General features: G+C 43.9%; 1 protein-coding gene across 10 annotated transcripts in view; it reads right to left on the bottom strand.

Annotated features, from left to right (window-relative positions):
- The window catches only part of LOC144595271 (calcium/calmodulin-dependent protein kinase type II delta chain), a 225,769-nt gene that overhangs the window by 116,433 nt on the left and 92,993 nt on the right, over positions 1-16,343 (bottom strand). For all 10 annotated transcript variants that reach the window (XM_078402575.1, XM_078402623.1, XM_078402598.1 and 7 more), the window contains exon 4: positions 5,067-5,121. In XM_078402575.1, coding sequence (XP_078258701.1) covers positions 5,067-5,121 — 55 coding nt within the window. The remainder of the gene's footprint in view (positions 1-5,066; positions 5,122-16,343) is intronic.

Genomic DNA, 16,343 nt, shown 5'->3' with positions numbered 1-16,343 from the left:
TAGAAAATTGACTGGAAGGAGGCCCTAGCAGGGAAGACGGTAGAACAGCAATGGCAGGTATTCCTGGGAATAATGCAGAGGTTGCAGGATCAATTTATCCCAAAGAGGCGGAAAGACTCTAAGGGGAGTAAGAGACACCTGCGGCTGACAAGGGAAGTCAAGGACAGCATAAAAATTAAGGAGAGGAAGTTTAACATAGCAAAGAAGAGTGGGAAGACAGAGGATTGGGACCCTTTTAAAGAGCAACAAAAGTTAACTAAAAAGGCAATACGGGGAGAAAAGATGACATACAGGTATGTAGGTTAATTGGCTGGGTAAATGTAAAAATTGTCCCTAGTGGGTGTAGGATAGTGTTAATGTGCGGGGATCGCTGGGCGGCACGGACTTGGTGGGCCGAAAAGGCCTGTTTCCGGCTGTATATATATGATATGATGATATGATATGAGGTACGAGGGTAAACTAGCCAATAATATAAAGGAGGATAGCAAAAGTATTTTTAGGTACGTGAAGAGGAAAAAAATAGTCAAGGCAAATGTGGGTCCCTTGAAGACAGAAGCAGGGGAATTTATTATGGGGAACAAAGAAATGGCAGACGAGTTAAACCGTTACTTTGGATCTGCCTTCACTGAGGAAGATACACACAATCTCCCAAATGTTCTAGGGGCCGGAGAACCTAGGGTGATGGAGGAACTGAAGGAAATCCACATTAGGCAGGAAATGGTTTTGGGTAGACTGATGGGACTGAAGGCTGATAAATCCCCAGGGCCCGATGGTCTGCATCCCATGGTACTTAAGGAGGTGGCTCTAGAAATAGTGGAAGCATTGGAGATCATTTTTCAATGTTCTATAGATTCAGGATCAGTTCCTGTGGATTGGAGGATAGCAAATGTTATCCCACTTTTTAAGAAAGGAGGGAGAGAGAAAACGGGTAATTATAGACCAGTTAGTCTGACATCAGTGGTGGGGAAGATGCTGGAGTCAATTATAAAAGACGAAATTGCTGAGCATTTGGATAACAGTAACAGGATCATTCCGAGTCAGCATGGATTTACGAAGGGGAAATCAATCTTGACAAATCTACTGGAATTTTTTGAGGATGTAACTAGGAAAATTGACAGGGGAGAGTCAGTGGATGTGGTGTACCTCGACTTTCAGAAAGCCTTCGACAAGGTCCCACATAGGAGATTAGTGGGCAAAATTAGAGCACATGGTATTGGGGGTAGGGTACTGACATGGATAGAAAATTGGTTGACAGACAGAAAGCAAAGAGTGGGGATAAATGGGTCCCTTTCGGAATGGCAGGCAGTGATCAGTGGGGTACCGCAAGGTTCGGTGCTGGGACCCCAGCTATTTACGATATACATTAATGACTTAGATGAAGGGATTAAAAGTACCATTAGCAAATTTGCAGATGATACTAAGCTGGGGGGTAGTGTGAATTGTGAGGAAGATGCAATAAGGCTGCAGGGTGACTTGGACAGGTTGTGTGAGTGGGCGGATACATGGCAGATGCAGTTTAATGTAGATAAGTGTGAGGTTATTCACTTTGGAAGTAAGAATAGAAAGGCAGATTATTATCTGAATGGTGTCAAGTTAGGAAGAGGGGATGTTCAACGAGATCTGGGTGTCCTAGTGCATCAGTCAGTGAAAGGAAGCATGCAGGTACAGCAGGCAGTGAAGAAAGCCAATGGAATGTTGGCCTTCATAACAAGAGGAGTTGAGTATAGGAGCAAAGAGGTCCTTCTACAGTTGTACCGGGCCCTGGTGAGACCGCACCTGGAGTACTGTGTGCAGTTTTGGTCTCCAAATTTGAGGAAGGATATTCTTGCTATTGAGGGCGTGCAGCATAGGTTCACTAGGTTAATTCCCGGAATGGCGGGACTGTCGTATGTTGAAAGCATGGAGCAATTAGGCTTGTATACACTGGAATTTAGAAGGATGAGGGGGGATCTTATTGAAACATATATGATAATTAGGGGATTGGGCACATTAGAGGCAGGAAACATGTTCCCAATGTTGGGGGAGTCCAGAACAAGGGGCCACAGTTTAAGAATAAGGGGTAGGCCATTTAGAACGGAGATGAGGAAGAACTTTTTCAGTCAGAGAGTGGTGAAGGTGTGGAATTCTCTGCCTCAGAAGGCAGTGGAGGCCAGTTCGTTGGATGCTTTCAAGAGAGAGCTGGATAGAGCTCTTAAGGATAGCGGAGTGAGGGGGTATGGGGAGAAGGCAGGAACGGGGTACTGATTGAGAGTGATCAGCCATGATCGCATTGAATGGCGGTGCTGGCTCGAAGGGCTGAATGGCCTACTCCTGCACCTATTGTCTATTAATCTCGTTTCTCTTGAAACTTTGCTATTTAAAGAGTCAACACTTATAAGGTCGTAAGGAATAGGAGTAGAATTAGGCCTATGACCTAAACAAGTCTAATCAAATATAAACCGCCATTCAATCATGGCTGATCTATCTCTCCCTCCTAAACCCCATTCTCCTGCCTTCCCCCCATAACCTCTGACACCTGAACTAATCAAGAATCTTAATCCCCATTCTGCATCCTCACGTACACACTTTGCGTCGTGCAATCTAAAATGCAACCTCATACATATGCTTTGCTTGCTTTCCTCTGGCAGGTCAGATTTAGCGTCTCTCTCAGCTTCCAAGCTTCAGAATCACTCCAGGCATCCTGGAATGCAGTTTGCTGCTCATTGCTATATTAAGGAGCTCACCCAAACTCCGTAATCAAGGAAGGAAAAACTTTATCCAATTTCTGTGGAATACGATACAGAACTAACATTTCAGGTTGAAGCTCTGATGAAGGATCTTCAACCTGAAACATTCACTTAGTTTCTCATTTCACAGATGCTGAGAAACTTGCTGCATGTTTCTAGAAATTTCTATAACAAAAATTAAACTATTTGATGTTATCTACACAACATTGTGCACAAGTAAAACACCCATCTGATTTATTGCTCCTCCTATCTCCAATCAATCCAGCACACATTTGTTGCAATCCCACTGTCTCCTTTCAAAGAGTATAGACCTATGCTAAATAATCCAGGTACTATCTCACCAAAGCATAAAAAAATTGCAGTAAGATAATTTTACTCATGTTACCAATCCTTGTGGGTAGCATACTAAACATAGCACAAAAAGTAAGGAAATTTGTGTTTGGTAGATTATTTCTTTGTTGTAACCATGCTTCTTGGCAATAAATCTTATACCGTTGGAAAGCCTGTTTATTTCCCTTTTAAATGGTGCCACATTTGTAAGGAACATGCATTTGTGGGATGAGCAGCAGAGCTGAGTATATGGGTTGCGCCCATGAAAAATTTGCCAAATCTTCTCTGCCAATGCCAAACAGCTTATTCTGCTGTTGCTATTGACTCTTGTTTTGAGCTTCTGGTATCCCCAGGTGCTGACAATCAGGTGCCTGATTGGCACCTGATTGGCAGCATCTGTGAGCATGGGCCCTGCTACAGTGGTCAGTAGGTGTCTGCTCCAAGAATCGGCATGCCACGTTTGACTGATCTGGATAGGGCCCGTGCGATAGGGCAACTTCAAGCTGGTGTTCCGCAAAACCAAGTTGCGGCATTATTTGGAGTGAGCCCCAGTACCATCTCCAAAGTGAAGGCCAAGTTCCATATAACGGGGGATGTCAGAGACAGGCCGCGAAGTGGGCGTCCCAAGAAGACGACACCCGAAGAAGACCGTTTCCTCACCCTGTCAGCACATAGGAACCGTAGGCTGTCTTCTACAGATTTGCAGTCAAGGTTTGCAGGACGATATGGCCGACGGCTCTCTGCCCAGACAATTCGGAACAGACTGCACGCAGCCGATCTCCGGTCTCATAGGGCTGCCAGGAGGCCTGCCATGACTGCCCTTCACCGTCAGGCCCGTTTGCGCTGGTGTTGGCAACACGTGCACTGGAACCTGAACATGTGGAGGAACGTTATGTTCAGCGATGAGTCCAGATTCTGCCTACGGCAGTTGGATCATAGGGTCAAAGTGTGGCGAAGACGCGGAGAACGCTATGCTGATTGCTGCACCGATAGTGTAACATCTTTTGGTGGAGGCAGTGTGATGGTGTGGGGCGGCATCTCCCTCACTGGAAAAACGAGGCTTGTCATCATTGGAGGCAATCTCAATGCAGAGAGATATTGAGATGAGATTCTGCAACCAGTGGCAATCCCATATCTCCACAGTCTGGGACCGAACTCTATCCTCCAAGATGACAATGCTCGCCCCCACAGAGCAGGGTTTCTCAGAGACTACCTCCAGAATTTGGGAGTGGAGAGGATGGAATGGCCTGCCAACAGTTCTGACCTCAACCCCATTGGACACTTGTGGGATCAGCTTGGGCGTGCTGTTCGTGCCAGAGTGACCAACACAACCACGTTGGCTGACTTGCGACAAATGCTGGTTGAAGAATGGAATGCCATCCCACAACAGTGTGTGACCAGGCTGGTGACCAGCATGAGGAGGAGGTGCCAGGCTGTTGTGGCTGTGTATGGTTCTTCCACACGCTACTGAGGCTCCTGTTTATTAAATGAATAAATTGTTAAATTGCCAATATGTCTTGTTTCTTCAGACTTCAATCATCCAATCCACCAAACAACAGCGAACAAGAGTCAATGGCAGAATAAGCTGTTTGGCATTGGCAGAGAAGATTTGGCAGATTTTTCATGGGCGCAACCCACATACTCAGCTCTGCTGCTCATCCCACAAATGCATGTTCCTTACAAATCTGGCACCATTTAAAAGGGAAATAAACAGGCTTTCCAACGGTATAAGATTTATTGCCAAGAAGCATTGTTACAACAAAGAAATAATCTACCAAACACAAATTTCCTTACTTTTTGTGCTATGTTTATTTGTCTTTCAAACTGCTTGCTGTACCTATATCTAGCTGACAATGGGCTTCGTACTTGTTCACCCCCCCCCAAGTTATAAAACAATGCAAACAAAAATCCTAAATGTTCACCACTGGGGAAAGCAATGAAGTAGAATTGATTTCACCTGGCTGCAAAGAGTGAAAGAATAATAACTGCTGAATGAGGAAAAGTACTTACAGATCAAACACTAGATAATGGTACCCTTCTTCAGATATGCTGTCGTGGAGACGGACTGGAAAAAGAAAAAAAGCCTGCATTATCTACTTGTTTACAATCGAAACTGTGGCAACTATTTTATTATTCCTTTCAAAAACATTGCACATTTTAGGACATTGATATATACACATTTATACAAAAACTTGGAAGGAAAATACAATAAACCCTCGCAATAAAGGACCTCTTTATAATGGATTTCAGTCATAGCGGACGGATCGAATCTGTTGTAGACCGAGTTTGTTGTTTCACGGAATGACCACTAGGTGGATGGAGCAATTCTTGGTTTAGTTTAGGTTTAGAGATGGATACAGGTGCTGTACATTGATGCTGCTCTGGTTCTTCAACTGTCCTTTACTATTGTACAAATAAAAACATTTTGAATACTTCCGAGCACTACACATTTGAATAGTGTTTTTGAATCATTGTAACTTAGTTTAGTTTAGAGATACAGCGTGGAAACACCGAGTCCGTGCTTACCTGTGAACGGCCGGACACTAGTACTATCCTAGGGACAATTCACAGAGTGTAGGATAGAACTACCGCAGTGATTCCTCTCACATGGCAAAGACAAATACATTGTAGCAGCGTGGGTTTCCCCTGGGCGCCCCCCCCCCTCTCCCCACCCCACCGCAAAGACGTGGAGACCTGCAGCCCAACGGGCCCCCATGAACCCCGCAAACCAGCACCCCACAGCACCAGAGACCAGACACTGAGCCCAGGCACATCCACACCCCCCCACGCCGGATGCCCTGGCACATCAGCACCACCCCACACACAAGGGGCAACTCACAGTGTGCAGGATAGGACCAGCAACGCCACAGAACCCGCACAACCTGCAGCAGCCAACCAACCAACCAAACCACAAACCTGCATGTCTCTGCAACATGGGAGGAAAGCCACACTGCCGCAGGGAGCACCCAAGGTCAGGGTTGAACTCGGATCTCTGCCACTGTAAGGTAGCAAATCTACTGTGGCGCTACTGTGCTACCCCACGGTATTCCGCCCTTTACTGTTTATTGTGTCATGAATCCATTTACCCTATCCAACAAGAGTCCAACTTGTTTTTTACTCCGCTCAGATCTTCATGTTCTTTACTCCCCTCACATCTTTATAAACTCCTCCAGATTATATCACTCAAACAAGAGGGAATTTATAGCAGCCTATTCTTGGATTCAGCCAGCACTTTGTTTTTTTTTGCTCAAGATTCCAGCACCTGCAGTTTCTTACATCTCCAACCGATAAGTCCACATGCCTTTGGGATGAGGGAAGAAATGGTGCATCTGGAGGAAACCCACACAGTCACAATGAACGATATAAACTCCACACAGATGGCATCCGAGGTGAGGATTGAACACTTTTCTCTAGTGCTGCAAGGAGGTGACACAACCAGCTCGCTATCTTGTCACCGAAAATGTACTCAGTTATGATGTATATACATGAACAGGCAGTTCCCAGGGTTCCATTCCTAAAAATCGTGTGTAGGCTGATTTATAGTCATAGTAGGGGGACCTTCGGGCCAACTCATCCATGATGAGCAAGATGCCCCATCAAATCCGATCAATTCTGATCCCTGAATATGGCTCATCTTGGTCATTCAATGGCATTTTAGTGTCTTCTTTATTGTGCACTGGTTGAGAAAATAATTCCCCAATTAAAATCATGCACACTTCACTATAATCAGTGAACTTTTACAGTATTTCGCTATGTTTAACATCATACTGACCTTTGTGTCCAAGGCCTCCTCCATTGGCAGAGCAAGGCCAAAACGCAAATTGGAGGAACAGCACCTCATATTTTGCTTGGGCAGCTTACAACCCGGCGGTATGAATATTGATTTCTCTAACTTCAAGTAACACTTGCATCCTCTCTCTCTCCATTCCACTAGTCATCATACTAGTTTCACTGTCGTGCTGCTGAGTTTCACTGTTTCTTCACTCATTATCACCTTCCCCCACAAACAACGATGGATCATTGTAGGCTCCATCTTTCCTTGATCATTGTTGCTTTTTGCATATCTTTCATTCATTTGTATCATGTTTATAAAAGTTGTTAATCACATTCTACACATCTTCACTGCTTCCTGTGTCCATTATCATCATATCATATCATATCATATCATATCATATCATATATATACAGCCGGAAACAGGCCTTTTCGGCCCACCAAGTCCGTGCCGCCCAGCGATCCCCGTACATTAACACTATCCTACACCCACTAGGGACAATTTTTACATTTACCCAGCCAATTAACCTACATACCTGTACGTCTTTGAGCAGTTTTATTAATTTGCTACAATTTTATATCTATATTATTAGATGCACTGACATTCTTTATTATTTTTTGAAACCCAGACCTAAATGGAAAACAAAATACATCATTTCAGTTTGTTATGTAAAGGCCAGAAGGAGATGTTTTAAAACATGAGCAATCAAGGGGAAAGGCAGTATTCCATTCTCAGGAATGGAATGCTGCCTTTCCCCTTGATTGCTCATGTTTGGAATGGAATGCACCTACTCAAAGAATAAATGGCTCTCTTGAATTGACTTCTCATGGTTTAGAAATTGTCTGAAACACTCAACTGCAAATATTGAGAATAGCAATGTTCATTAAGAATCATCCTCCCAAGAGGTATTTAATTGTTCAGCATCAATCAAACAGAGGAGTTGCTGCACTTTAATGGGCTTTGATGATTGTTCACCTGGGTCTGTTAATACAACACTGCTTTGTCTACTTGATATGCAAGAAGACTTTGCATGCAGCTCTTTTGTGACGCAGGTGATCACAATGCAAGAGCACAGGCCTTGCATTCTGACAAAAGCAAGTTCTGTTTTGAATTTATTTCTATATGAATTCATAGATTTGACCTGCATGTGCTATCATGATCAGATAGTGGAACTTGCAATTTAATTAAATTTATCAACATTGCAACTGCAGTAGAAACAAGGCCAAAAGAGCATCTCTTATGAGCACAATCTTACTGTGAATTAACTGCAGTGCCACAGAAGCAATGTAGGTACTAGTTTAGCTAAAGAGCTCGTCCCTGCTACAAATTATGCAAAAGGCAGTGACGGGTCATCCAAAAATAGTCTCTGGCAATTATTTAATGGAAGCAAACCTAGTGTGGAGTATACTCTTGATTTAAGCCCACAGAGTAATCACACAATGTCTAACTCTTGATACCAGGTTTCTCTTACATCTAAATCCCACAAACTACTTTTAAATCTGCATTTCTCAAGTACTGGTGGACTATTACTGCAGAAATCTAAAGTCTGATGCATTGCATCTGCATGACAATAAGGATAGTGCTTCATGGCCAGAGGACTATGATTAGCCATCACGTTGTCCACTGGGTGCAGAAAAGATTCACAAGGATGGTGCTGGGTCTGGCAGGTTTAAATTATGTGGGGGGGGGGGGGGGGGGGGGGGGACTGGATAAGCTTGGACTGTTTTCCCTGGAGCAAAGGAAGTGGGAGATGAGCTTTTAGAGATTCACAAGGCCATGAGTGTCATAGATGAAGTGAATGGTCACAGTCTTTTTCCCAGGGTAGGAGAATCTAAAACTAGAGGGCATAGGTTTAAGGTAAGAGGGGAAAGATTTAAAGCGAACCTGAGGTATGTTTTTCCACACAGGGATGGTGGATATGTGGAACAAGATGTCAGTTGAGGCAGGTCCAATTGTAACATTCAGACAAATTCAAGGAAAAAAAAATTGCAGATGATTTTGCAGTAAGTTTGTAGATGGCGCTAAAGTAACATTTTAAGTATTGTGTTCAGTTTTGAATACTCTGCTATGAGAAAGATGCTATTAAACTCAAGAGTACAGAGAGGACTTATGAGGATGTTGCCAGGAATTGAGGACCTGAGCTGTAGAGAGAGATTCGGCAAACTCAGACTTTATTCTTGGAGCACAGGAGGATGAGGGGTGATCTTATAGAGGTGTATAAAATCCTGAAGCAAAATAAATAAGATGAATGCACAGAGTCTTTTTCCCAGGGTAGGAGAATCAAGAACTAACAGGAAACACAAAGCGCTGGAGTAACTCAATAGGTCAGGCAACATCCCTGGGAGGCATGGATAGGTGAGATTTCGGGTCGGCGCCCTTTGCCCAAGTCTGAAGAAGTGTTCCGATCCGAATCGCACCTGTCCATATCCTCCAGAGATGCTGCCTGACTTACTGTGTTACTCCAGCACTTTGTTTTGCTCAAGATTCCATCATCTGCAGTGCCTTGTATCTCCAAGAACTAAAGAGCATTGGTTCAAGGTGAAGAGGGGAAAAAACGAATAGGAACCTGATGGGCAACCTTTTCACACAGAGGGTGGTGGGTATATGCAACAAGCTGCCAGAAGAAGTATGGTATGGTTTGGTACTTTGTCACATGTACCGAGGTACAGTGAAATTCATTTTTGTATACAGTTCAGTATCACTATACATAAGCACTTAGATACATATTAGATAAGCATCTCAGATACATTACAAGCATATAGCAGTAGTACACTGAGACAGTATACAGAGTTACCAGTTTGGTGCCATTTTCAAGTCCCAGTGGTTGTAACTGCAGGGATCTTGAACTGACCATAAAGGTCTGTTCTCCTGGCCTAGCCATGTGTAGCCGTGGTGTTCTCCGCCGCTGCTCCACCATTGTAGGCCGAGTTTGGTCCACGTGCACGGCCTCTTGGAACGGTGCACAGCCTCTTGGTCCAGCCAAGCCCCAGGCAGCTGCATGGCCCCCAGCAGCCCATTCCCCATCGATGCAGTGCACTCCCTCCCTTAGCCGGTTTGCTTATCGACCCTCCAGGTGGGTTTACGGGCATCCTCAATCCGCGGCAGGCATGCGGGGCATTCCGGGCGGGTTACGATCTGCGGAGCGGGTCGTCCGTCCTTGGCGGGCGAGTCCTCGGTCTGTGGCGGACGAGCTGGGCCTAACCATGTGGGTCCTCGGTCTCTGGGCCGTGTGCTCCACGAGATACTCCTGCCACGCGCACAGAGCTCCCCGGTAGTTGAGTAAGGTACAATAACTACATTTAAAAGACATTTGGACAGATATATTGGTAGGAAAGCTTTATAGGGATATGGGCCAACTGCTGAAAACTGGGACCAGCTGCGAAGGGGTATCTTAGTCAACATTGGGCTGGGACCTGTTTTTGTGCAGAATGACTCTTTGACACTAAACACAGGCAAATGGAACTGGGTCATGATCACATTGAATGGCGGTGCTGGCTCGAAGGGCCGAATGGCCTCCTCCTGCACCTATTGTCTATTGTCATGCGCCCTAACCTGCCAGAGCAGCCTACCATGTGGAACCTTGTCGAATGCCTTTCTGAAATCCACATAAACAATGTCTACAGCTCTGTCTTCATCAACCTTTTTATCAAACCATCAACAAACTTAATCAGATTCGTACGACACAAACTCCCAGGTATAAAACCATGCTGACTATCCCTAATCAACCCTTGTTGCATATACATCTTACCCCTCAGAATACTCTCAAGTAACTTTCCGACCACAGGTGTTAAGCTCACAGGCTTTTCCCTGCAGCCCTTCTTGAATAGAGGCACAACATTTACCACCCTCCAGTCTTCTGGCACCTCACCAGTATTTAATGACGACTCGTAAACCTCAACCAGAGCACTCTAGCTTCCCACAGTATCCTCAGATATATCTGACTAGACCCGGGAGATTTGTCTACTTTTATACGCATGAGGACATGCAGCATCTCTTTGACCGTGATACTGACTGCTCACTGACTATTACTGACATGGTTGGTCGAGTTGGGCCAAATAATCCATTTCTGTGCTGTAAAATCTATGATACTCGTTTATGGGGAAATATAGCTCAGTAATAGTGTCAAGATGACACCAAAGTGGGTGGTATCGTAAATAGCAAAGATGACACTCAAAAACTACTGCGGGATCTTGATCTGTTGGGCAAATGGGCTAAGGAATACTTAATAGAGTTTACTGCAGATAAGTGCGAGGTGTTGCATGGTAGGAAGTCAAACCAGGACAGGACCTTCACAGTAAATAGCAGGACCCTGGGATGTGTTATAAAGCAGAGGGAATGCAAGTATATAGTTCCTTGAAAGTGACATCACAGGCGGATAGGGGGGTCAAGAAAGGTTTCATTGGTCTCCATCAGACAGGGTGCTAAGATGTTATGTGGCAGCAGTAGTAGACATTGGGAGGCCTCATTTGGGGTATTGTGTTCAGCTTTGGTCCCTCTTGCTATATGAAGGATATTGTTAAGCTGGAAAGTGTGCAGAGAAGATTTATGAGGATGTTGCCAGGACTTGAGGGGCTGAGAGAGAGATTAGGCTGGCTAAGACTGTATTCCTTGGAGTGCAGGAGGATGAGGGTGATTTTATAGAGGTGTGTAAGATCATGAGTGGAATTGATAGGGTGACTGTACAGTCTTTTACCCAGAATTGGGGAATCAAAATGCAGAGGACATAGGTTTATGGTGAGGGGGGAAACATTTAACACTTTTTCACACAGACAGTGGTGGGTATATGGAACAAGCTGCCAGAGGAGGTAGTTGAGGCAACTACTATAACAACATTTAAAAGATATCTGGACAGGTACATGGATAGGAAAGGGTTTAGAGGGTTATGGGTCAAAGGCAGGCAATGGGACTAATGTAGATGCGGCATCTTGGTCGGACAAGGTGGGCCAAAGGGCCTGTCTCCATGCTGTATGACTATGACTAATACTAATCCATTAAGTTAAGTAACAATATTTTACAGAGTTTCATGTAGTATCGTAAGTTTTACTTCTCTCAGTGGGAGGGAAGTGATGAAGGTGTCAGGGGTTATGGGGAAAAGGCAGGAGAATGGGGTTAGGAGGGAGAGATAGATCAGTCATGATTGAATGGTGAAGTAGACTTGATGGGCCGAATAGTCTAATTCTGCTCCTATCACTTATGAACTTATGGTGCTGGTCTGTACAACATTTCTGGGTTAGTTACATGAAGGTGAATGGATTTCAATTATCTCATGAACTGCAATAAGCTATTCAGGTTATTAAAATAAAAGAAAAATCTGGAAAATCAGATTAAGTAGAAGTGTTCCTAGGGAATCAAACCCAGGTGCAGAATTAATTGGTTCAAAACGTTGCAAATCAGATGCATAAGTGTTTGTTAACAAAGTAAATACAATTAAGATCTAGGATGAAATGCAACCTGGAAGCTACAATCACACCCACTGGACTTCCATATGATGCCATCTTGTCAAGGGACTGAAAACTTTATCAAATCACAAGAAAAAATTGCTCATAACAGACAAGTGATAACAAATTTTCAGGAAATAGGTGGCAGGCCTCAAATTTAATACCTGTAGTGCTATTTTTCACTAGTAATGAACTCAGAAATAATTCTTATCTACAATAAATTGCACTCCAATATATTATGCAACATTTTGAGTAACAAAGTGCACAGAATTTCAGCTTCAATCTTATGGATGTTCAAGAGCAGGAACACCAAATTTTTACTCAAATAAAACGTAACTACATACACTTTTGCTGGTATTATTGAACACATTGATTAATAACATATGGACATACTGAAAGCAAAGGAATGAATTTACCATCAATTGATATTAAACAAACACAGCTGCTATGATCTAAATGCCCAGTGTATACGTTGAGTGGTCCATAAATTCCAGTGCGCCATTTTAGATGTGGGCCTTTGCTGGAAAATTTATTTGTGCCAAAGACAATGCTATTGTAAATATTTTTGAATTAAAATCAGATAGAATAGGTCTGGAGGGATGTGGGCCAAACGCAGGCAGGTGGGACTAGTGTAGATGTTGGTTAGCATGGGCAATTTGGGCAAAAGACCCGTTTCCACTCTGTATGACTCTATAACCACCTATGACTTTAAAATGAGTGGCCTAGGGCTAAATGCAGGTTTAAGGGCTTCAAAAGGGCTTGCAGCAAGAGAACAAAGATCAGGTTATTGGGTTAGGAAGGGTCAGGTTATTGGGTTCTGCAGGAAGGGTCAGTGTTCAGTGCAGGCAGATCTTTGGGAAGAAAGAGGCCTGGGGTGACATGGTGAAGTTTTCTCCGAGATCTTCGGTTTCCTCCCACACTCCAAAGGCGTGCAGGTTTGTAGGTTAATTGACTGGGTAAATGTAAAAAAAAATTCTCCCTGGTGTGTGTAGGAAAGTGTTAATGTGCGGGGATCACTGGGCGGCGCAGACTTGATGGGCCGAAAGGGCCTGTTTCCGCGTTGTAGAATCTAAATCTAAAAATCTAAAATAAATCTATGCCTCTCATAATTTTATATACTTTTATAGTCTCCCCTCAACCTCCAACTTTCACACAGAGATTGTGGAGCCTGGAACGCATTGCCTGGTGTAGTGGTGGAGGCAGATATTATAATGCGTTTAAGAGGCTTTTAGATAGGTACATAGAAGTGCAGAGAATAGAGAGAAAACAATCCAAGCCTATCCAACCTCTCCTTCTAACTGAAACCCTCTAATCTAGGCTGCATTCTGGTAAATCTCCTCAGCTCTTTAAAAAATGTTTCACATTTTTCGTGTAATATGTTCACCCGAATTGGATGCAATACTCCAAATGCGGCCTAACCAAAGTCCCATAGAGCTGCATCACGACTCCCTGCCTCTTATATTCAATGCCACCAGCAATGAACTTGGACTCCAAGATCCCTCTGCACATCAATGCTGTTAAGGGTCTTGCCACTAATTGTATACTCTCTCTCCTTACGTTCAACCTCCCAAAGTGCAACACCTCGCACTTGTTTGAGTTAAACCCCATTTGCTATTTCTTCTCCCATTTCTGCAGCACATCTATATCCTGCTGTGTCTTCTGACAACATTCCTTATTGTCTGCAACTCTTCCACTTTTGGTGTCATCAGAAAATTACGCACCAACCCATCACCATTTATGTCTAGGTCATTTATGTATATCACAAACAGCAGAGGTCTCAGCACAGATCCCTGCGGAACTCCACTGGTCACACACCACCAGCCAGAATATCTTCAACCACGACCCTCAATCTTCTAGGAATAAGCCAGTTCTGAATCCATACGACTAAGTCATGGTGAATTCCGTACATTATAATCTTCCGGATCAGCCTACTATGAGGAAACTTTTCAAAAGCCTTACTAAAATCCATCTATAAAACATCCACCATGCTACCTTCATCAATCTCCTTTGTCAGCTCCTCAAAAAACTCAAATCAAGTTAGTGAGACATGACCTGCCTCATACATAACCAAGTTAGCTATCCCCAATTAGCCCATCTCTTTCAAATGGGAGTATATCCCATCTCTACGAATTCTCTCCAATAGTTTCCCTAGATTCTCACTAGTTCTTTTCTTAAATAAAGGAACAATATTGCCACTCTCCAGTCCTCCGGGACCTCACCTGTTAGTTGAGAGATGCAACGTGGGAACAGGCCATTGAGCCCGAGTCCGCACTGACCAACGATCACCCAAACGTACAGAGACCAATTAACCTACAAACCTGCACATATTTAGAATGTGGGAAGAAACCAGAGCACTCCGAGAAACCAAAGCACCCATAGTCAGAGCCAAATCTGGGTCTCTGACGCCAAAAGGCAGCAACTCTACCACTGTGGCTGGAGAAGAAACAATGATCCTCGTCAAGGCACACGCAATCTCCTCTCTTGCCTTTCTCAATAAATTGGGATAGATCTCAACAAGCCCTGGGGACTTTTCCACCTTAACATTCTTCATGAGCCTCAGCACCATCTCCTTCTTGACGTCAAACTGCTTTAGCATATTTGTATTCTCCATTCTGATCTCGCTGTCCTCCAAGTCCACCTCCTCAATGAAGACTGATGCAAAGTACTCGCTTAGTACCTCACCTACATCCTACGACTCCAAGCATAGATTCCCTCTAATATCTTTGAGCACTCCTACCTTCTCCCTGGTCACCCTCTTATTTTTAACATCGTCCTCAAAAACGGTGTCAAACATGCAAAAGAAGCTCATGTTGGAAAGTGATTGGTCACATTTTGGGAGCTGCAGGAAATGAAAAATTGATGATGGTTGTGGTTATATTTCACTCGGGCAAGGTTATCTTCAGTCTGATAAAATATCATTGGGATGCGTATTTAGGCTAATATTGTGTTGAACTACAGCATCTCAGCATTCACCTGCTTAGTAGTGAGACTATCAAATTTATATACCTTGCGATGTACAGACAATGTCTATTCATTCTACCTAGAAATTCATTTGCTCCTTTATGAACAATGAATATTTGTTGCCACATATCAAGAAGTGCCACATATTCTGATTGCAATCATTATGCAAATTTACGACATTTATTTTTCATGCAACATTGCCTAGCTGCACAAGACATAAAGCTTCCTCTTTGAATTTCTGGCTCCAATTGCAGCACCATGACGGAGCACTCAGTACACAGACGGATGGTCAGAGTCCCTGGTCATGCTAAGCTCCACGAATGACACCAGAAGGTAATAGAGTAATGGAGAAAAAAGCACAGCTAGTACTAAGAGTCACAGCACTTAAACCTCACTCACTAGGATTTTGCCTCCATCTGTAAAATTCAACCATTGCCATGTCCACTGGTTTAGTTTAGTTTAGAGATACAGCATGGAATCTCTATGGTCCTTTGGCCCACCGGGTCCGCGCCGACCAGCAATCCCAGCATATTCATACTACCTAACACCCACTGGGGACAATTTTTACATTTACCAAGCCACTTAATCTACAAACCTGTACATCTTTGGAGTGTGGGAGGAAACTGAAGATCTTGGAAAAAACTCATGCAGGTCACAGGGAGAACGTACAAACAGCACCCGTAGTCGGGATCGAACCCGGGTCTCCGGCATTGCATTCGCTGTAAGGCAGCAATTCTACCTCTGCGACACCGTGTCTCCTTAAGCAATGGATTACTGTTCAGGCCGAGTAGAAAATCAATTCCAGGAACACATGGCAAATTCAAACACCAGACAACTAGGAGATGGAGGTCTGGCTGGACCTGGAGGATAGAAAAATGGGGGTATTTTCTAGCTCACGGTAGACAGGTGCACCATTGGCTATCTGTTCCCGAGATGGCATTGTGGAGCTTAACATTGTGGCCCATCTTCAGGAAATCAACAATTTTCCTCCCACCACAAATTCTCAAGCAATACTCTGTGCCACAGCCCAATATCAAGGACTTAAACAGCAAATGGCGAAATACAGCAGATGACAAGTCAAGGACAGGGACTAATTATGGTACTCCATCCGGGAC

The sequence above is a fragment of the Rhinoraja longicauda genome, chromosome 1, assembly GCF_053455715.1.
Source record: "Rhinoraja longicauda isolate Sanriku21f chromosome 1, sRhiLon1.1, whole genome shotgun sequence".
Taxonomy (NCBI): domain Eukaryota; kingdom Metazoa; phylum Chordata; class Chondrichthyes; order Rajiformes; family Arhynchobatidae; genus Rhinoraja; species Rhinoraja longicauda.
The sequence above is the reverse complement of the archived record's forward strand: the minus strand, read 5'-3'. Positions and strand labels throughout refer to the sequence as shown.